This window comes from Hyperoodon ampullatus, assembly GCF_949752795.1.
Source record: "Hyperoodon ampullatus genome assembly, chromosome: 3".
Classification (NCBI taxonomy): domain Eukaryota; kingdom Metazoa; phylum Chordata; class Mammalia; order Artiodactyla; family Ziphiidae; genus Hyperoodon; species Hyperoodon ampullatus.
In genome coordinates this window covers 101,692,666-101,715,103 of record NC_136916.1, presented here as the reverse complement: position 1 = coordinate 101,715,103, position 22,438 = coordinate 101,692,666, and the positions used below count along the sequence as shown (strand labels likewise).

Genomic DNA, 22,438 nt, shown 5'->3' with positions numbered 1-22,438 from the left:
TAGAAACCATATTATTTATTTCTAAAACTGGGTGGTAGATACCCTACACACTTTTATATATAATTCTTCGTGTTGATTTAGTATATAAAACTAAAAAAAATCACCTAGGACACAAAAAGGAAAAACAGCAAAGACATTTATCATTACATATATACACTCTTTCAAACATGCAGATCACCATACCGTCTTCAATGACACGCCCTTTATCGTCCAGCATGCCTTGGACCTCACAGCCTCTGACATAAACCAGGCCAACCTGCTCAACAAAAGGTCTCCTCCGGTCAAACTTGGTACCATACGGTTTTGTGGGACGCACGGTAATTAAAAAGCATACATCATGCTTCCGAAGTCCTAGTAAAACACAAAAGACATTTCCACTTATTAGAATGACATTGCATTGTCTCCTGTTGGCAAATTCTCATCCTCTTACCTTTTGAAAAGGTATAAAAAACATTTAAAATATCAGAGGTGATCAATGATAATACGTGCTTTGTAATATAATTATGAGTTTTCCTATAACCTTCAATACTCAATGTTTGACAGCAATAATTAAACAAAAATTTCTCTTTATATTAAAATTAGAAACTTTTATGCCATATATACATTACTGAATAAGTCCTCCAGATCATGCTACAGCTCCAAAACTGGATGCTTGTCATCATTCTTATTTATAACATTCTTAATAAGTAACCAAAAATATAGTTGGCATGTAATCCATCTATATCATATTTAGCACGTTTCGAACATCAGTTTAAATTGTCCATCAGTGTCATTTCAACAACAGTCTAATTGTATTTCACCAGAAGAGGTCAAGTCTAGAATAATTCATCAAGGCACAAAAGCACTGTTTATAGATAGCATCTTGAGAAGGCAGCTGAATATATATTGCTTCAGTTGGCAAATGTTGAAATTTTTATAAGCAAATGTCAAGAAATAGGAGACTTGTGCCAAAGTCTGTAGTTTCTCAGTCATTGGCTCAAATAATGGATTCAACTGGATTCCCAGCTCTATTAAAAATACACACTGGAAGACGAGGGACACAAAATTAGACCACACAGCATATAATGTTACACCACTTAATCTTCATTTGTTTCCCCCGATTCATTTTTTTTCTTTAGTTTTATTTATTTATTTATTTTTGGCTGTGTTGTGTCTTCGTTGCTGCGCAGGGGCTTTCTCTAGTTGCAGTGAGTGGGGACTACTCTTCGTTGCAGGCTTCTAATTGTGGTGGCCTCTCTCTGTTGCAGAGCACGGGCTCTAGGCACACGGGCTTCAGCAGTTGTGGCAAGCAGGCTCAGTAGTTGTGGATCACAGGCTCTAGAGTGCAGGCTCAGTAGTTGTGGTGCACTGGCTTAGGTGCTCCACAGCATGTGGGATCTTCCTGGACCAGGGCTGGAACCCGTGTCCCCTCCATTGGCAGGCAGATCCTTAACCTCTGTGCCACCAGGGAAGTCCCCCAAGTCACTTCTGTTAGTCATTGTATAGTATAAATGCAAATTTAAACAGTCTGCTTGCACATAACCTTGGTAATAAGAGATACAGCTAAATCAAATCAGCCATGTAAGTGCGTGGCTAATAGTATTAATTAGCACCATTCTGGTTTGTTTCAATATGGAATAGGGTTTAAGTGTGCTAGAAATAGTAACTGATTCATAATTATGACTTGTTTATTTCCCAACAAATTCTATGCGAAGAAGCAGGAGAACAATGAAAACTAAGGGGAAATGATCTACTATGTGAGTTGTACCACCTATATGACTTCTGATCTGCACAACTCATTAAAACTTCCCAGTCTCAGAGCCAAAGAAGTGGCCCTGAGAAGTAATTTAATCCCTACCAATGTTACCTTTTGGCATCAGAGGGATGCTGTGGGATGTCTTACATCCACATTAAAAATACCTGTATTACAATAAGGTGAACTCTCCTTTCAACCATTTGCATTTACTCCTGGCTGTGCCTTCTAGGGCAGGATCCAACATTTCAGTTTCACTAATTCTGTTTCCTTAATTTTAAATGGGGTAATGGAGAGGATAAGGGCCTGAGCTTCACACCTACTTGAAGGGACAACAATGTTTTACAGCATTTAGCTTAAATTCTTCAAAAATTTTCTGCTTTTACAGGACAGTGTTCATTGCTATTTACAGAACCTCCCTCTCATTTTTTACTTGGTTGCTCTATCTGGAATCAATAAAGGGCCTGCATTTTGGCTCTGGCCTCCCAGAAAACACTCTTCTCCCCACCATGCCCCAGACGAATTGCTTGTCCCACAATACCCTATTGTTCCCTATCTTGCCCATCCAAATTTACCCATTCTATTTCTCATCTACCAGAGGCCTATGTTTAAAAAAACAAAAAAGACTACTTGATGGCCTTCTCATTACCAGTCTCCAAAGTAATGGAGGTAAGAGACTCGTAAGGGGTTTGGGGTAACAAATCCTTTTTTTTTCCTTAACATTATAATGCAGGCTTGTCATCTGTCATCTATATATTTCTACAAAGGGTCTTTTGTTTCCTTCAAGTTTTACTTCTAGCCATCACTGCTTCTAGGGGTGGCCAATAAGTTATTTCAGTTCATTACCCACTATGTAAAACAGTGTTTATTTTAATACCTCCTTAAGATCCAAGGGGCAATAAATGTAAAACCTTCTTCAGCAACTGAATGACTTTCTCACAATTCAGCAATAATAAAGGTACATATTATTCTAGATGTGTAATGCACCAGATTTGAACAATTTTGAAGGATACAAGAGCCACAAAAACAATCTGTCACAAACCATACCAACTATGGTGGCCATTTGTTAAACATTTGGCCAGCTTTGTTGCTGGATTCCTTCAGAATTATTTGATAAATATATCATACAGACCCTATGGTTATAAACAGCTATATTGAGAGCAGTAATTTCTGAAAACTGATCCATTAAGGGACTATCCCTTTCCTTCTGGCATGCCAAGAAGGTAGAAGGAGATAAAACCTACCAGCTCCTGTTTCTCATAACGGGGCAGCAAGAGCTCTCATAGACAGCTGGGAGAAAAATACAAAAGTGCCAATTAAAAATCAGTTTACATGCCATTTCTGGCACAGGTGGTATTGATGTTTTAACTCCATTTGAGGTAGTAACTTAGAACATATCTGCCTCTAAATAAAATTGTGACATAGAACTCCCGTCCCTAAAATCTTGCTTAGTAAAGAATAGGGAAAATAACTTCCCTGCAATTATTATTTATCCTTGAATACATTTGATTTCACTGATTTTTTTATCTGACTTCTTCTCTTTGGTACAAATAAACTATTGCTTCTTTCTGAGTTGCTTTATTAGCTCCTCCTAATATCCTTTTGAGTTTGTCTAATTTTGATTTTGTATCTGTGTTTTCCACAAATTGTATGCATCCCTATTCACTTTACTTTGGCTGCTTTTATCTCTTAAAAATACTAATTTTCCTTACTTGCTTTGCATGTGTTCAAGTTATATGTGGGTTTCCCCCCTTTCTTTAGTGAACACAAATATTTTATTCTTTTTTATAGTGATCCTATAAATTCATAAACATTATCTTCCTAAATTTTACAATTTAAAATGCTCTCCTCTCAGCTCTGCCAACTGCAATTTTCACAACACTGATATACGTGCTATTTTATGCCTTTTAATAGAGTATGAAGGTATTTAATTATTCTTGTATGATCTTTGGTATTTTTACTAGTAATAACTATAAATCAATTGCCATTCTTTAAAACAAATTTTAAAGATAAAATTTAATAAATTTAAAAGGGCAATATCTGGTGAATGTGCTTTGCTAATGCTCTAAGTGAAAGTCTATAAATTGAAAAAGCAAAAGGTGACCACTTCTTGAAAGGCAAAGTTACCTTCCCACTCGTCTCTGATGTGGTCTCTGACGTTCAGATGGATGCTGACATCTGCGCGAACCCGGGTTGGCCAGTTCTCGCCTATGCTGGGTTTGGCAACCTCCACCACGGTGAACGCCACGATGGGCTGGGCCATTCGCGCCCAGCCACCGAATACCACCCCGCCATACTCAGACTGCCTGGAAACCAGAAGCAGAAGACTGGTTACCCAAGCAAAAAATAACTTCTGCCCAACTTTGGACAAGTTAGACTAGTAACTAAGAATACATGGTTAGCTAGTATTTAAGCCCTCACATTAGTAACTCTTATTTCTAAACTAAAAAAAACCCCCTAAGTCTCAATATTTAGGAAGTATATATGGTAGGATGAAACAGGCAAACATGGTCCAGCAAAGAAAGGGAAGTAGAGGAATGTCCCCCACATCCCCAGAAAAACACATAACTCTATGTACATAAGAGCTGAGCCATTTTGTCAAAGAATGAAATAATCCAGCACATTCAGTTTTATTTTGTATTCTTCCCCTCTTCCCCTCTTCATCAAGATAGCCTCAACTGTTTACATTTTATCTTATGTATTATAAATACTTCTATAAGTTGCTTCAAAAATGTTTTAGAACAAGCTAGACTTTAAGAAATTAAAAACAAGCAAATGACAATATCTATGCAAATGCTTTCTTCAGGGCATAATATTTAAAACACTGAAAAGACACTGCTATGGATGGGAGTGTGGGGAATCATCAAGCTAGTTGTAATAACAAGAACCACTAACAAGCAAATATTCATTCTTTCTTCTTATATTGGTGCTTTAGCTTTTACATTAAATAGTGTATTGGGGAAATCTGTAATATAAAAACTGCAGCAACACTCCAAAATTGGAAAGTACTGCTAAAAATGACATGCTTACAGAGATAAAGAAAACCTATATCCTAAGTAAATGCTTTTGTAAATAACAAAAAAATATAAAACTTTATAACATCAAAGAGTGAAACTAATTAAAAATAAAAGTTCCGCAATCCAATGACTTGGTCAGTACTAAAACAATTTCTAAAAGGCATTACCTTGTGTCTAAAAGCTTTTGTAATAACTTTCTATCACCTCCCCCATTTTTCACAACTTTACTACAATATAGTTTATATACCATTAAATTCATTCACTGTAAATGTACAATAACTTTTAGTAAATTTACAAAGTTGTGCATCCATCACCACAATCCAATTTTAGAACATCTTCATCATACTTTAAAAAGATCCCTCTTGTCTACCTGCAGTCAACCCTTCCTACTCCCAAGCAACCACTAATCTACTCTCCCCAATTCTTTCCTCCTTTATAAAATCTACCTGCAACATGAGGCATTAAAAGAGTATAGATTTCTGATCCTCATAAGCACATCCTCTTTTACACTGCTCAGTAGTTTCAGCAGCCTGAAAACATGATTAGAACTATGCAATAAGTAAAAGTGCCTCTGCTACTTTTCCACCTTCAAGACATGAAACAGAAGGAAGCCCTACCCCTCTAGATCTCATTCTTTTTTTTTTTTTTTTTTGCGGTACGCGGGCCTCTCACTGTTGTGGCCTCTCCCGTTGCGAGCACAGGCTCCAGACGCGCAGGCTCAGCGGCCATGGCTCACGGGCCCAGCCGTTCCGTGGCATGCGGGATCTTCCCGGACCGGGGCACGAACCCGTGTCCCCTGAATTGGCAGGCGGGCTCTCAACCACTGCACCACAAGGGACGCCCGATCTCATTATTTTTAACAATTTCCAATAATGGGCAATTAGGAATGAAAATTTAGAAAAATTTATTACCAATAGTTATCTCCAAAATGTAACATTTTCTTCCACTAGCAGAAAATAATGTAAATTAAAAAAAATTGGGGCTTCCCTGGTGGCACAGTGGTTGAGAGTCCACCTGCAGATGCAGGGGACACGGGTTCGTGCCCCACTCCGGGAAGATCCCACATGCCGTGGAGTGGCTGGGCCTGTGAGCCATGGCCGCTGAGCCTGCGCATCCGGAGCCTGTGCTCCACAACGGGAGAGGCCACAACAGTGAGAGGCCCGCGTACTGCAAAAAAAAAAAAAAAAAAAAAATTATTTTATTAATAAACCATAAGAACTCCAAGTATTACTGCTTTATTTGGCATTTAAGTAAAATATAAATGAATTCTACTTGATGAGCTGCTAGTTACTAAGTCCCTACTTTACAAAACGACCAAAATTAGGTCCAGAATCTGAGCATATAAGTGTAAGGTAACCATAAATTGTAAGGCAGCTTTCTGATCAAGCACCCCCCTGGGGTCCAAACAATGGGCAATAATTTCAGCAAAGCTGTGGGCAGAGACGATCAGCCAGTGGGTATACAAATTGCACAGTGTAAGCCTGCCCACTGACTCAACTGATTATTAAGTCGAAAATACTTTGTTGTGTTTTAGATTCTCACCCAGAATAACTTTTCACATAATAATTAAAAACTAGAACTGTGTATGAAATAAAATATGGAAGTGAAAAAAACATCATAATCACAGTGTCCATGCAGCTCTCTGTAATTAGTAAGGAGAGAAGCCTGGAAGATACCCGAATCAGTCCACACTGAAAATATGTTAAGCTTTTCACATAGAATGCAGTATAATTGTACATATGTATGCATGGTGTGACAATAATTTAATGAAAATTCATTTTACAGAATTATTTTACTCATTTACAGTCAACTGTGATATATAACTTATCTCCAATAATTTCATACCCAGAATGAAATAGTGAATGAAGGGCATTTACCCAAAGTTAGTCATGTCTAAAAAGCAAAATGAACCTTCACAAATCTTATAATGCAGAGCTGCCTACAATAGAATGCAAGTCTTTTCTTAGCTAAAGGAGTTCCAGACAGAAGCTAGCAGGTGGAAAGTTGAGTTTAGGCAGAAAAGTTCTTCAAATAACGAAACCTACTCAACAGGCCTTAAAAGTAAACGCTGATGATTTAGTCTCTTCAAGGCAACCTGTGGATGGAGGGCAGGGAAGATGTTCCAATGTTCCACTCTGTGCAATGTTCAGCTATGCCCCTCATCTCCTGCCAGGTCCTTTAGAGAGGCTGACTGAGACTAGTGGTGACAGCCACAAGAGCGGTTGGGGTAACAGAATACCCCTTTATCATAAGCTTCTCCCAGGACTTAAACTGCCTAATACAGGCCTGCTGGCCAGCCCATACCCTTCCCTCTTTACCCTTTTACTAATGCCCAACCTCCTCCCTGCTACATTTCTCCCTCCCGCCCCACTTCCCAGAACAATGACCTCTCTTCCCTTACCCTCAGCCCCACTTACAATGACCCAGATACATATTTTCTATTTAGCACTTTGGATATATCTAATTCACATTCAAGAACTTCTCACAGAGTAAATATCTCATATTTTAAAGGGCATCTTCATGACAGATATATTATTTCTAATTACACGTGTGAGGTTTCTGACAGAAGTATGTCAGTCACTGTTTGCATCTCTTCATTGCAAGTGGAACCAATTTACTAACCATGGCTTCATTCTGCTGACACTATCCTCGATGTCCTGCCTAATTTCATATGTTGATTCTAAGCGGAAGAGATTAAAGTTCCTTAGGAGGTAATCATGAAGAGTCAAAAACTGCAAATTCAACTTGGGAAGAGCAAGACAACCTGAAAAGGAAAATAACATCCATATATGAATTATTTTTTTTAATCAGACATCTGCTCTATGTATTAAAAAAAGGCAGCACAAATTTGTTAAGAATCTAGTTTAATGGTGCCTAAAATACAGCATATTTGATAAGGTCGTATTCTTATTTCCACACAGAAACTGAAACCAAGTTAACAAATGCCATCTATTAAGACTGGGAATAAAGGATGAATTTCATTAATACATGTAATCTGCACATCAATACCTCATATGGAAACAGTGCTTCTAAAAAGTATTTAAAGATACTTAAAACTAACACAAGTAGTTTAAAAATTCTTTCTTTACCACCTAATTTGTATTTGGCAAATCTCAAAGTAAATAATGCTACCATAAATACAGCCCATGACCAAATTTACCAAGAAAACTGAATTAGTATATTACATTACACAACTCTGTCTTCAGTGATCACTACTGTGCTCTGAACCTTTGCCGTTTTGCTAGCCTTTAAGGATAAGGCTATTCCTGGAGTTATTTCCCTTCTCTGACAACATTAGTGAACCATATTCTTTCCATTACCTTCACCTAACACTATTTCCCTGGGATAATAAGTAACCAAGCACTCAGAACCAATATCAAAAAGATCAAAAAAGAAGAACCCCAGGGACTTCCCTGGTGGTCCAGAGGTTAAGACTTCGCCTTCCAGTGCAGGGGGTGCGGGTTTGATACCTGATCAGGTAGCTAAGATCCCACATGCCTTGCAGCCAAAGAACCAAAACAGAAAACAGAAGCAATATTGTAACAAATTCAATAAAGACTTTAAAAATGGTCCACATCAAAAAAATCTTAAAAAAAAAGAACCCCCAAACACATTTTACTAGCAAATCATATTATTTTCATCATCCCTATCCATACTTACCAAAGAAACAATGCACCTAAAAGCAAGAAACATCAATGTACAAAAATTTCACATCATTTGTTAGTAAACTCTGTCTTATAATCTAATTCAATTTCTTTCAAGCCAGAAGCTGAAAGCATCTCTTTTGATAGCATACTTATATTAAAAAAAATTAACATATCACTATTTTGTAACCCTCCCTGAATTAACAAATCTAGGTATTAAACAGCAATACCACAAAAACAGAGACAACCAGACATCATGTGCCTCCTGATGAAAGAATACACCACCACCAAGGATCTTGCCAAAGAGAGAATACCTCTGCCTGATCAAGCCAATTTGTAGAAAAAATAAATAAAGAGCAGAGGGACATGTTGAACTGTACTGTGAGTAGTCAATTAGAAAAATCTAGACTGTGGAAAACTATACAGATCAAACAACTCAGGGTCTTCAACAGAAAGAAAAGAAAGGGATACAGTGGGTACCTGTAAAATAAAAGGCATCTTAAAATGTACAGGACTGACTATGGTGGAGGGAGAAAGCAGTAAGTAGGAAGTGGTACACAGGAGGATTCTGGGATAGCTGACAAGGTGATTGTAAGGGTTTTAGGATATTTCCCTTAAGATAATTAGTAAAGCTCTATATTTTGTGTGGGCTTTCTATATTTGTGTTTATTTTACAATAAAAAGGTTTTAAAAAGGCAACACTTTACAAAGACTTTCTTTACAATTCTTATACTATATTTTTAAAATATCTGTCCCAATTTCACACTTATTTTCTCTCCTTGGGAGCTGGAAGCAGCTTGCATAATTGTGCTGGATTGGCTTTGATCTTTGCCTATCTCACAGCATTGAATACCGAGCCCCACAAGCACAGTTTCACCCATGGTCAGTGAAGAACCATGGCAAGACAGGTACAAAGACAAATTTTGAGAAGTAATTCTTTTCACTTAACTTCATTAATCATAGGAGCGAAAGAAAAGCAACCCTTTATACTAAGCAAAGTATGTTTTAAACTCAGAACAACATCACTGAATAGTACCAAAAGCTAGATATAAGACTGTTTACATTTTCAAGGACACAAACTTTTCATTAAAAAGACAAAATATTCTCAAGTGTTATTCATACATATATGGTCACAAATGCTTTTAGTATGAACAAATTAGAAAAGTGAGAAAACAATGCATTAATCACTGTCAGAATATAAAAAGGTATGAAGCCTGATTATTCTGAAATCTAGTACAATTTTAGTGCACTGGGTTTATTGGAATTATGGCTCCAGGACATGACTCTGAAGAAACAATTTTCTTTTAAATAAATATACCAATACCTATATTGGTGATCTCTTTAAAATAGCCACATCTCCACTAATCATGACACTGTTGTTCAAAAAACTTCCAGAAATTTTTTTTTGAAATATGCCTTCAAAATGTGTCAGAATGCACTTTGGCATATACTCAATTGTGGCAAATTCTCATCATTAGAGGATGAGCATTTAGAAACATCTGTTGAAAGAGGTAGATGAACATACTAGGCAATACTACTCTGGATCAAAACTAAGGGCTTATCTTAACTAATGACAATGTCTTTCTTTTGGAGGTCATTAGCTGGCTCTACAAGGAATTCAAAAGAGCTTCTAGAAAAGGCTTTGAAAAATAAAACACTACCAAACAAAGCCTGTTACAATGACATAATGAAAGCTACAATTCTTGTATTATTAGGTCTCCTGAACACACAGCTTACGGGCACATTTTATACAGGATGATACACACACAAACACACATATTCATTAGGCAATGCTTAAATTTAAATCCTTAATGCTAAGCATTCAAAACACTGAATAGCTTCTAGCTTCTAAAGTTGAACTTGAGGGTACAAGAAAATTACCCTAATGTATATAGCAGATAGGAGTATGTTCAGTTATATATGATGAATTCTAAACTAAGTTTCATGTTACATCTGAATACTCTACTTCGTTACCATACCTTCCCCAGAATAGTACTCAGTTGGGACAATATTTTCATCCCATATGATTTTCTCGGTTGGATACAAAGGCATCTGGTTCAACTGCTGAATCTGAGAAATTCGACGCTCATGACGAGATACCTAAAAGAAACAGGTTTAGAAAGAAAGTGAGAAGTATCTTTTTTCAATCAAAATAATTTATGGAGAAATTCAACACAAAGTATGGAATGAGAAGTTTCATGTCTTTGAGTTATTGTAGCACTTAAAAGAGATTTTTTTTTTTCCTTTTTTCATGCTCTCCACAAATCAAAGAAGAGGTACTGATTGTGATGGACTTTGGAATCAGACAGATCTGAGTTCAACACCTAGCACCTCTACTTATGGGCTATGTGAAAGCTGGGCAAGTTACTTCAAACTCCCTGATTTTAGTTTCCTTTTCAGTAAAGCAGATTAAAATGTCACTCCCTTCTTAGGTTTCTTATGAAAATGAAGTGGAATATTGTAAAATAATGTCAAAGTGTCTGGCACATGCCAAGACCTTAAAACCCACAGCAACACAGCATTCACCAATGTAAGAAAAAAAAATGGGAGCCCTAAGTCCTAGGTTACAGTTTTCATTCTTGTACTAACTAGCTAAATAATCTGGATAAGTTTACTAATAACCTGGCCTCAGGCTTCTTTGTAAAACGAGAGAGTTGTACTTGATGTTCTCTATGTACCCCTCCATTGTTAATACTACAGTGATCTATCTCAAATACAGAAATAAGTTTGTTACCTAATTAAGAGATACCAAAATAATGATATATTTGAAAAATGTGTCACATTCTTTTCAGTAGAGATAGTATTGTCTTAGGAAAGAAGACAGTGTGATATCATCTAAACAATATGCATAGTTGAATTTTTTAATCATATTTGGTTGGATATTAGAAGAATCCAAAGCCTGAAAAATCCTTTAAGAGGGGGAGGAAATGAAAGATAATGCTGTAGCACTATAAATTTTTAAAACTGTTTTCTTTTCACATAACTATTTAAATTTTAAGGATGAAATCTTACCTATAAGACCCTAAAAAGCATAGATAGGATCAACTTTATACTCAAACCTATTTTCCATTAGAAAGGTTCCTGGAAAAGTCCTCATTTCTTTCTATAGTAAGGATTTATTATTAATCTCCAAAACCTGACTTACCAGAGAAGATTTTACATTATCAGAAAACAGGACAAGGAATTTTTAGAAAGCACTTGTAGTCAGAGACAACAAAAAGTGATTTGTAAGAAGGAAGGGAAAGATACTGACCCAAGACATACATTTCATGCAAGTAAATATATCGATAAAAAAGTATTTTCTATACTTGAATTAATTTAAAACGCTTCCCAAGGATTTCTCTCCAAATGGCACTTAAACACCTGTCACCAGGCTTAAAACACCTGCTACAAATAGTTTCCTGTTACTACCCCAAAATAAGCGTATTATCTTCCTCTCTACAGTAAGGAACTGTATTTTATACCCCGTATTAGAAGTATTAGCTTGAAATATGTTACAAAAACATGTGCCCATTATTGTTCCATATGTGTAAAAAAATGTGTTTACAAATGCATTTGTATAGGTATAAAAAATGTCTGAAACATATAAAAGACAACTCAACCTTACAGCAGTCAGCAAACAAAAAATTAAAACAAGTTTTTTTTTGTTAACCCATGAGACTGGAAAAATTGAGGCGACTCACAGCATCCAATGCCGATAAAAGCTTAAGGAAACATACTTTAATACACTGCTGATGGGAACATACAGCTTTTGGAGGACAGTTTGGCTGCATCTTTTATCTTTTAAATAAGCACATCAAATAATTTCACTTCTGGGTACCTCTCCTAAATGTCCACATATGGGCACAAAGAGGCATGTATTAAGACTGCATCATTATTTGTACTAGTGAGCATGCAAACAACCTAGATATTCATAGTGGCGTACAGTTAAATACTCATCCACTTTATGAAATATCTCACGGAAGTTTAAAAAATAAAGTATATCCCTTCCCCTCAGTTTTGCTATGAACCTGAAACTGTACTAAAAAAAATAAAACCTCACACAAAGTATTAGTTTAAGAGCTGACGTTCAAACTAATACTCATTTCCCAAAATGATTGAGAAATCCCTTAGAATTCTTAAACCACTAAGTCGGTAATAACTTTTTCTATTTTTAAACATTCCTGAGCACTCCAGTGATAAAGGTATGGCTTAATATTCAAGGTACTATATTTAAATAATAACTTAAAAATAAACAGGGCTTCCCTGATGGCGCAGTGGTTGAGAGTCCGCCTGCCGATGCAGGGGACATGGGTTTGTGCCCCGGTCCGGGAAGATCCCACATGCCGCGGAGTGGCTGGGCCCGTGAGCCATGGCCGCTGAGCCTGCGCGTCCGGAGCCTGTGCTCCGCAAGGGGAGAGGCCACAACAGTGAGAGGCCCGCGAACCACACACACAAAAAAAGAATAAATAAATAAATAAATAAATAAACAGATAAATAGATATGAATACATACGTATTATCTGTGTGTGTGTGTGTGTGTGTGTGTGTGTGTGTGTGTAGGTATATCTGTGATCTGTTAAAGGCAGGAACAGTGTCGGCCATCTCTGTATCCCCAGTGCTTGAATCCAGTGCCTGACACAGATGTTGCTCATAAATATCTGCATGGAACAAATCCATGCTATAAAGCAGTTTTAAGAGGTAAGAGACTTGAAAAAAGAAATCTAAGACATGAAAAAGAAATCTGACAAAATCAAATGATGATATAGTTCCCAAACAAGTAGGCATTACCTACCAATTTTTTAGCCCAGAAAAAAATCTGTACCAACCTACATCTTTAAGAATGATTCAAAAAAGTAGGGAAAACCACATGCAAAATTCAAAGAACATTAATATTTACCAACAATTCTAGAAGAAATTCTTTATCAAAAGTTGTGTCTTCACCTTTAGGAAGAGTTGGTAACAAGCAGAGGTATGATGCCACCTGGTGGAGTGTATTTGAACTGCAGAATAAAGAATATTCAGATCAGAATATTTTATTACAACTCAATTCATTTTTGAAACATAATTTTACAGATGGCTTAAAAATTTTTACGTAGAAAATATAATCCTATGACACAAGCAACAAATATATGAAATCAGCAAAGAGTTAAACCCCTAATACAGAATTCTCAAATTGTCTTCTGCAAACCTCTCATGGGCCCCAAGATGGTTTCAGGGAAGCTACAAGGACAATACTTTTTCATATTAATACCAAGATATTATTAAGTTTTTTTCTCACTGTCTTTACATATACAGTGACAGTGCGATAATGGGTAAAACTGGTGGCATGAATCAAGGGAGTGGCACCAACCAGTACAATAAGTGGTCACAGCATTCCTCACTGTGACACACAGTTATTAAAACAAACAAAAAACCCCCACCAGTTTTGTTTAAAAATGTCCTTGATGAAACAGTAAAAAATTATTAAGATTATTAAATTTGGACTTGAGTATCTGTTTTTTAAAAAATCTGTGTGACAGAGTGGGAAGTACACATTTTGCACACAATTTTTACTTGTGTAAAAAGAATGTTTGTCAGAACGACTGACAAACTACAGTTATTCAGACTTGAATAACAGCAAAAAATCTGAACAAAATAAACCTAACTTCAAGGAAAATAACTGACAGTATATGTTGCCAAAGATAAAATTTGAATTTCAGAGTGAAAAACTGAAATTTTGAAAAACTTGCATTTGCCACTACTTACCGGACAGCTTTCAACCACTCAAATACAGTTTCATTACCCCCCAAAGCCCCTCAAACTCTCTATCCCTGTCCCTGGTAACCACTAACATGTTTTCAATCTCTATAAATTTGCTTTTTCCAGAAGGTCAAATAAACGGAATCATACATTATGTAGCCTTTTGACGCTGGCTGCTTTCACTCAGCATAATACATTTGAGATTCACCCACACTGTTGTGTGTATCTGTAGTTGGTTCCTTTTTATTGCTGAGTAATATTTCATTATATGGATATTTCACAATGTGTTTATTTACTCACCAGTTAAAGCATATTTATATATTCCAGTTTTTGACAACTATAAATAAAGCCACTATATATATTTCTGTACAGATTTTTCTGTGAATGTAAGTTTCCATTTCTCTTGGGTATGTCTGTGAGAACACTAGATCGCACAGTAAGCGCATGTTTCTGCAAGAAACTATCAAATTTTTCCAAAGTGGCACTACCATTTTGAATTCTCATCAGCAATATATGAGAATTCCAGTTGCTCCACATACCGGTCAAGAGGTAATACACTGTTGTTTTTATAAACAATTCTAATAGGTACATAATGATATCACATTATGATTTTTTTTTTTTTTGCGGTTCGCGGGCCTCTCACTGTTGTGGCCTCTCCCGTTGCAGAGCACAGGCTCCGGACACGCAGGCTCAGTGGCCATGGCTCACGGGTCCAGCCGCTCCACGGCATGTGGGATCTTCCCGGACCGGGGCATGAACCCGTGTCCCCTGCATCGGCAGGCGGACTCTCAACCACTGCGCCACCAGGGAAGCACCCCTCTCATTATGATTTAAATTTGCTTTTCCTAATGACTAATGATGTTAGGCATCTTTCTATAGGCTTATTCAAATCTATAGCCATTTTTTTATTAAGCTGTTTTCTTATAATTGAGTTCTGAGACTTCCAGATACCAGTCCATCATCAGATATGTATTTAGCCAATATTTTCTCCCAGTTTGGGGCTTGTCTTTCATTCTCTTAACAATGTCTTTCAAATAGAAATTTTTAATTTTGATGAAGTCCAATTTATCAGTTGTTTCCTTTAAAGACCGTGCCCTGGTGTCTACAGAAATCTTTGCACAAAGCAGAATCACAAAGATTTTCTCCTATATTTCTTAAGTTTTAATTTTGATATTTAGGTCTATGATTCATTTTGAGTTAATTTTTGTATAAGATGTGAGGAATGGGTCAAGTTTCATACTTTGCATATGGCTGTCTGGTACCACTGCTGAAATTATCTCTTTTCCACTGAGTTGCCTTGGCACCTTAGTCAAAACCCAACTAACCGTATACATGTGGTCTATTTCTGAACTTGACCCTGTTCCAGTGATCTATAATGTCTACCCTGTTTTCAATACCACAATGTCTTGATTACTTTAACTTTATAGTAAGTCTTGAAATTAGGTAGTGGAAATTCTCCAACTTTTTTCTTTTTCAAAATGGTCTTGATTATTCTAGTTCCTTTGCCTTTCCATATTAGTTTTAGAATAAGCTTGTCAGTTTCTATAACATATCCTGCTGGGACTCTGACTGGAACTGAATTATATCTATAGATCCATTTGGGCAGAATCCACACCTTAACTGAGTCCTCTCATCCATGAACAAGGTGTATCTCTCCATTTTTAAAATCAATTCACTTTAATTGCACAGACTTCCTTAACATGGTTTCAGATACCACAATGAAACTAACTTTCAAGAAATCTATCAACTGTCAAGTTTTGATATGTATCAAAGAATAATATTCCTAATTACTTGAAAAAGCTTTTAAAATAAACTTCCCTCTGTGTAAGAGTGGATTTTCTTCATTTACTTCAGGCAAAATAACATCTTAAAACAAACTGAAACCAACAGCAGATCTGCAAATCCAACTGTCTTTCATTAAGCCAGACATTAAAAAAGATTTGCAAAACTGTAAAACAATGCTACCCTTCTCACCATGTATTTTTTTTTCATTATGGAGTATATATTTTTCATTAACAATATGTATGAAATATACAATGGATTTTTACTTGATTTTTAAAATAAATTAAATATTTAAAATTCCTCTACTTTTAATTTCTAATGTAGTAAACATAATGGCTATAATCCACATTAAAAAAGTTCTTTGTGATCCTCAATGATTTGTAAGAGTATAAAGGAGCTCTATGGACAAAAATAAATTCCCTGGACAGACTATACAGCTGTTAAATGTAAGAAAAAAAATCTACAAAAGTGCTTAAAAAATATAATATTTTTGTAATCTTTTGGTGAAGAAGGCCTTCTAAATAAAACATTTGTGGGCTTCCCTGGTGGTGCAGTGGTTGAGAGTCTGCCTGCCGATGCAGGGGACACAGGTTCGTGCCCCGCTTCAGGATGATCCCACATGCCGCGGAGTGGCTAGGCCCGTGAGCCATGGCTGCTGAGCCTGCACGTCTGGAGCCTGTGCTCCGCAACGGGAGAGGCCACAACAGTGAGAGGCCTGCGTACCGCAAAAATAAATAAATAAATAAAATAAAATAAAATAAAATAAAACATTTGTTATTTTTATTAAAAAGAAGATTGAAAGATGTGTTTAAAAATTTAAAACAGGGCTTCCCTGGTGGCGCAGTGGTAGCGAGTCCGCCTGCCGATGCAGGGGACACGGGTTCGTGCCCCGGTCCGGGAAGATCCCACATGCCGCGGAGCTGCTGGGCCCGTGAGCCATGGCCGCTGAGCCTGCACGTCCGGAGCCTGTGCTCCGCAACGGGAGAGACCACAACAGTGAGAGGCCCGCGTACCGCAAAAAAAAAAAAAAAAAAAAAAAAAAAAATTAAAACATCTGTAATAACAAAATGTACCATAAACAAAGTTAAAAGGGAGAAACTGAGACAAAATAATTGCAACAGAACTAGACAAAATAATAATATCCAGAATAAAGGTTCCTTACTTAAAAAAATCAGTAAAATGACAAACAATGGAATACAAAATAGCAAAGGATAACAACCAGAAAGTAACATATAATCACAGAATGCAAGTAAAACAATGAGAATTTTTTTGTCCTTGGACTGGCAAAAATGAAAAACTAATTTACCTAGTGTTGGAAGGAGAGAAATAAATCTTCAAACACTACTGATGTAAGTGTATAATTGGCATTTTTTTGGAAGATAATTTAGCAATATATAACAAAATTCAAACACATAACCCCTTTGAGTCAGCCATTCTGCTTCTGGGAATCAGTACTAAAATTTTTAAAACAGAAGTAAAAAGAATGTTCATTGCCTAATTGTTTGTTATAGTCAAAAATTTAAAAATTAAAGATCCATCAACAGGTGAATGATTAAAAATGAATGATTAAAAAATAGTATGGTAGACCTGTTCAACAGAACTCAATGCCATTATTTAAAAGAAGTAGACCTGTGTGTTATTATAATATTATATTATATTATATTACATATCCTCATAAGAAAATGAATGACCAACCCAATCTCAGTTTGTTTCAGTTTAAATAGCCAATTAACTACACATAAATTCTCCCCAGAGTTAAGGAAAATGAGGAGATAACAGAGCACAGTGGTCAAAAGTTAGGGCTCAGAATAAAAAAGAATGAAATCTTGCCATTTGCAACAACATGGATGGACCCTAAGGCCATTATGCTAAGTGAAATAAGTCAGAAAGAGAAAGACAAATACTGTATGGGTCACTTATATGTGGAATTTAATGAGTCACTTATACGTGGAATTTTAAAACAACCCCCCCCCAAAAAAAACCAAGCTCACAGAAACAGGGAACAGATTGGTGGTTGCCCAAGGCAAAGGTGGGTGAAATGATAAAGGAGATCAAAATGTACAAACTTCCAGTTATAAAATAAATAAGTCATGGGTATGTAATTGTACAGCATGGTGACTGTAATTAGTAATAGTGTATTGCATATTTGCAAGTTGCAAAGAAAGTAGATCTTACATGTTCTCACCACAAGACCAAGAAGTTCTATATATATGGAGATAAATGCTACCTAGACTCGTGGTGATCAATTTCACAATAAATACAAATATTAAATCATTGTGTTATACACCTGAAACTAATATAATGTTTTATGTCAATCATACCTCAAAAAAAAAAAAAATTAGGGCTCAGAAGTCAGACTACCTAGGTTCAAATCCTATCTTTGGGGCTTCCCTGTTGGCACAGTGCTTAAGAACCCGCCTGCCATGGGGCTTCCCTGGTGGCGCAGTGGTTGAGAGTCCGCCTGCCGATGCAGGGGACACGGGTTCACGCCCCGGTCCGGGAAGATCCCACATGCCACGGAGTGGCTAGGCCCGTGAGCCGTGGCCACTGAGCCTGCGCATCCGGAGCCTGTGCTCCGCAATGGGAGAGGCCACGACAGTGAGAGGCCCACGTACTGCAAAAAAAAAAAAAAAAAAAAAGAATCCGCCCACCAATGCAGGGGACACGGGTTCCAGCCCTGGTCCGGGAAGATCCCACATGCCGCGGAGCAACTAAGCCCAGGCACCACAACTACTGAGCCCGTGTGGCACAACTACTGAAGCCCGTGCGTCTAGAGCCCATGCTCCGTGACGAGAAGCAACCGCAGTGAGAAGCCTGTGCACTCCAATAAAGAGTAGCCCTCACTCGAAGCAACTAGAGAAAGCCCGCACGCAACAACGAAGACCCAACGAAGCCAAAGATAAAATAAATAAATAAATAAATGTATTAAAAAAAAAATCCTATCTTTGTCACTTACTTGCTGTGTGACTTAGGCAAAGTACCCAACTCTTCTGTGCCTCGACTACCTTGTATGTAAAATGGTACCTACTCCTCTCACATGAATATTTTGAGAATAACTTATTTACATACTAGTAGAGTATCTATCACAAAGTAAATAAATGTATGCTATTACTGCTATTTTCAAAAAAGTATACTCACAGAGATGCCAGAGAACATTATAATTTAATAAATTTTAAACATGCAAAAATTTTCTTATGCCTAACCTCTAATATCACATAGGATGAACATTTACTGGTTTCTGTTGTATGTTGTTTACGACTGATGGGATGCCAGCTTATATTCTACTCTAAAAAAATTTGAGATCTAGGAAAAATATATGTTACGAAAAATAAAAATTTTACCAAAATAAAGAGAAGATGTATAATTATATTTAAGTGACTCAAAGAAAACAAATGCTAGAGAGAAGCACTAGTTCTAGTTGTCAATAAACAGTAGTGTAACAAGTAACATCACCTAAAGTAGTGCAAAAATAACTAAAACCAAAAAAGAAAATTAAAATTCAGTTGTCCTTTCATATTGCCTTACCTAAGAGGTCCAAAAAACTTGATCAAGGATTCCCGAGTATCTACTTCTGCAACATTTGAGAGGGCAAAATCATAGAGTTCAGGGAAATGTGCAAAAGCAGCTCTCTAGAAAAGAAGAGAATTAATTTATTAATGCCTACATATTTATATAATAAATTACAACTTATATACTGCATAATGGAAAAAAATTATTTTTAATTAATGCAATTCTCTTTCTTATATGCTTCTCATATGTGACCTCTGCCTTATTCAAAAGCATTAGATACAATGGGAAAAAAAACAGAATTGTTCTAGCCAGAGAGCAGAAAGAATCAATGTTCAGTTTTTGATTTCTAAAACTGTATTTTGAATATAAAAGAAAATAGCCAGGAAGGCCAGGTTCACTGACAGGAGAAGAGAAAGAACAAAACAAAACACTTTATGATCAAGAATTGGCCTAACAAAACTATAAGAAAGTCTCAAGGGCAACTCCCAGTGAAGATGTATCTCAAGGGAGAGGCCTACAGCATAGTGTGCTTGTGCCCTGCTTTACTTTGGAACTCTGGAAAGAGAGAACCTTGCAAGGTAACACCTCTAACCAACGTGGGGTAAGCTGCAAGGAAACAGAAAGAGCAGCATTATGCTGATTTGATTAAGTGTGTGTGAAATAACATTCTTAGTCCTCCATAATGCTCATGTAGCACTGGGAAGATCCACAAGTTTTCATGTGCTCTGTACTGGATGACACAGAAAGTTGCCAAGGTTATCGATGAGCCTGCCATGAAACAACTACAGGCAATGGCAAAATGACCCTGAAACCAAGCCTGAAAGTGAGCTGCCTGAGCTAGGAAATGGAGGCAAGTCAGCTCCCAGGAGGACTCCAGCACCATCAAGAACAAGGGCTGGGGAGCTTCCCTGGTGGCGCAGTGGTTGAGAGTCCACCTGCCGATGCAGGGGACATGGGATCGTGCCCCGGTTCGGGAAGATCCCACATGCCGCGGAGCGGCTGGGCCCGTGAGCCATGGCCGCTGAGCCTGTGCTCTGCAACGGGAGAGGCCACAACGGTGAGAGGCCTGCGTACCACAAAAAAAAAAAAAAAAAAAAAGAACAATGGCTGGGGCCTTGTCAGTAGGCTGACAACCAAGCTCCAAGGGAGCAGTCATTGTGCCTTGCTGGTGGCCAAGAGAACAGCCACACACCACACCCGCTGTGGTCACTTCAAGGGCAGAAGCAGAAGGACAAAAACACTGATGTTCTGAGAAAAGCAGGAAAACATGTCTGAGCTGATTATGAAAGACAATTTGAACTTAAGTTTGGCTGAGTCTTTACCCAAAAAGAGACTCTTGAAAATGTAAAGAACTGAATTACTTTAAATTGAGAAATAGAAGCTGCCACCAGAAAAAACTGAGTTCAAGAGCAAAATGAGCTCAGTAATAGAAACAAAGGTACTTTGGGGGCATATCTGAGTTGCATTGGTAAATTTCAGTCCCATTACCTGTGTTTATCTTTAAAATGTACAAAGCACTTACACTTTCAACTTTGTCAAGTTGAAATACTCTTTCATAAAATAAAACTGATACTTAAACACACTAAACTGGCCCAGTAACTAATATTTTTTGAGTGTCAAATATCAATATATACTGAGTCTCAAGATTGAGAACTATAAAAGAAAGCATTATTTTTCATGAATCCATCATAATTAGCAATATTTTAAAAATTCAAGATGAACAGACTATCAAATTAGTACCTTTCCTATTTGTACTATATAAAACCTAAATTATTTATGACTCAACTTCATGGAGCAGACGCAAAGGCTATCATGCATTTCAATTACCTGTAGAGAAGTAATTCTATCATAGTGAATCGTAGTCATCTCATTCTCTGTCAGAGCATTTCCAGTCTGATCATTAATCTCAAAACCAGTATAGAACTTAAGCATGTCCAAAAGCTGAAAGGATACATTTAAATTAATAAACTGTGTAAACATGAGAACAAGAAAGCAAAAATAGACAGTATCAAAAATAATAAACAAGTCCACATACCTTCTTAGAGGTACTGAAAAGCTTTGGAATGTAAACATTGCAACAAACATTTCAGCACATATACAAACGTGTTTTATTTATGTGAGCATAAAGTATATGCCTTGTGAACAAACTGTTAAAGTCTATCTCATACACATGGTCTACTTCTACAGGAAAGAACTTCAACTGCAATCCCAATACTAAAGAGACATTAAGGAACTAATCAAAGGAAGTCAATCATTTTAATGGAAAAAAAAATCTGTCTACATAGAACTATACCATTAGAGGGAACTCCTGAGGTCTTATGCCACTTAAAATTTTCTGATGAGGGTTTTGCAATTCACAATTACAGATACTCTTCTCTATGCTTCTATTAGAAAAAACAGCAAGGTGGGAAAAGCTAAGCTATTCATTCCTCTCTTCGGTCTCCATGGCCATCAAGCTTTCTTTGGCTTAGTTCCTGGTGCTTTAAGAAGGCCTGCTTTCCCCCTGTGCTGGCAGTATCAACAGAATCAACAGAATCTGGGGCTGCATTCGCCCCAAATTTTTATTATTCTTAATTCTAATCTATGGCAGATCAGATGTTAGGATTTTTTAAATTAATTTTTATTGGTGTATAGTTGATTTACAATGTTGTGCTAGTTTCTGCTGTACAGCAAAGTGAATCAGTTATACATATACATATATATATTGTTTTTTAGATTCTTTTCCCATACAGACCATTACAGAGTATTGAGTAGAGTTCCCTGCGCTATATAGTAGGTTCTTATTAGTTATCCATTTTATATATAGTAGTGTCTATGTGTCAACCCCAATCTCCCAATTTATCCCTCCCCCCCAGATATTAGGATTTTAATGTACTTTAATATATGCAACAAATCACTGGGTAAAATTTAGTAAGAGAATAGGAAAAAAAGGAATGCTCACAGATACAAGATAAAAGAATTCTTAGGACAGTGTGCAAATACACACACGAAAATTTTATCTCCAGCTGTGATCTGAAAGGCGAGTGTGAGAAG

The 22,438-nt window shown here is 36.8% G+C and overlaps 1 protein-coding gene across 1 annotated transcript in view; it reads right to left on the bottom strand.

Annotated features, from left to right (window-relative positions):
- Positions 1-22,438, bottom strand: part of AQR (aquarius intron-binding spliceosomal factor) — a gene marked incomplete at its 5' end in the record, with an annotated part of 104,275 nt that overhangs the window by 53,576 nt on the left and 28,261 nt on the right. Inside the window, 7 exons of the mRNA XM_079700477.1 lie at positions 184-351; positions 3,860-4,034; positions 7,368-7,513; positions 10,373-10,493; positions 13,272-13,374; positions 19,421-19,524; positions 21,233-21,346. Of these exons, the coding sequence (XP_079556603.1) occupies positions 184-351; positions 3,860-4,034; positions 7,368-7,513; positions 10,373-10,493; positions 13,272-13,374; positions 19,421-19,524; positions 21,233-21,346 (931 nt within the window). The remainder of the gene's footprint in view (positions 1-183; positions 352-3,859; positions 4,035-7,367; positions 7,514-10,372; positions 10,494-13,271; positions 13,375-19,420; positions 19,525-21,232; positions 21,347-22,438) is intronic.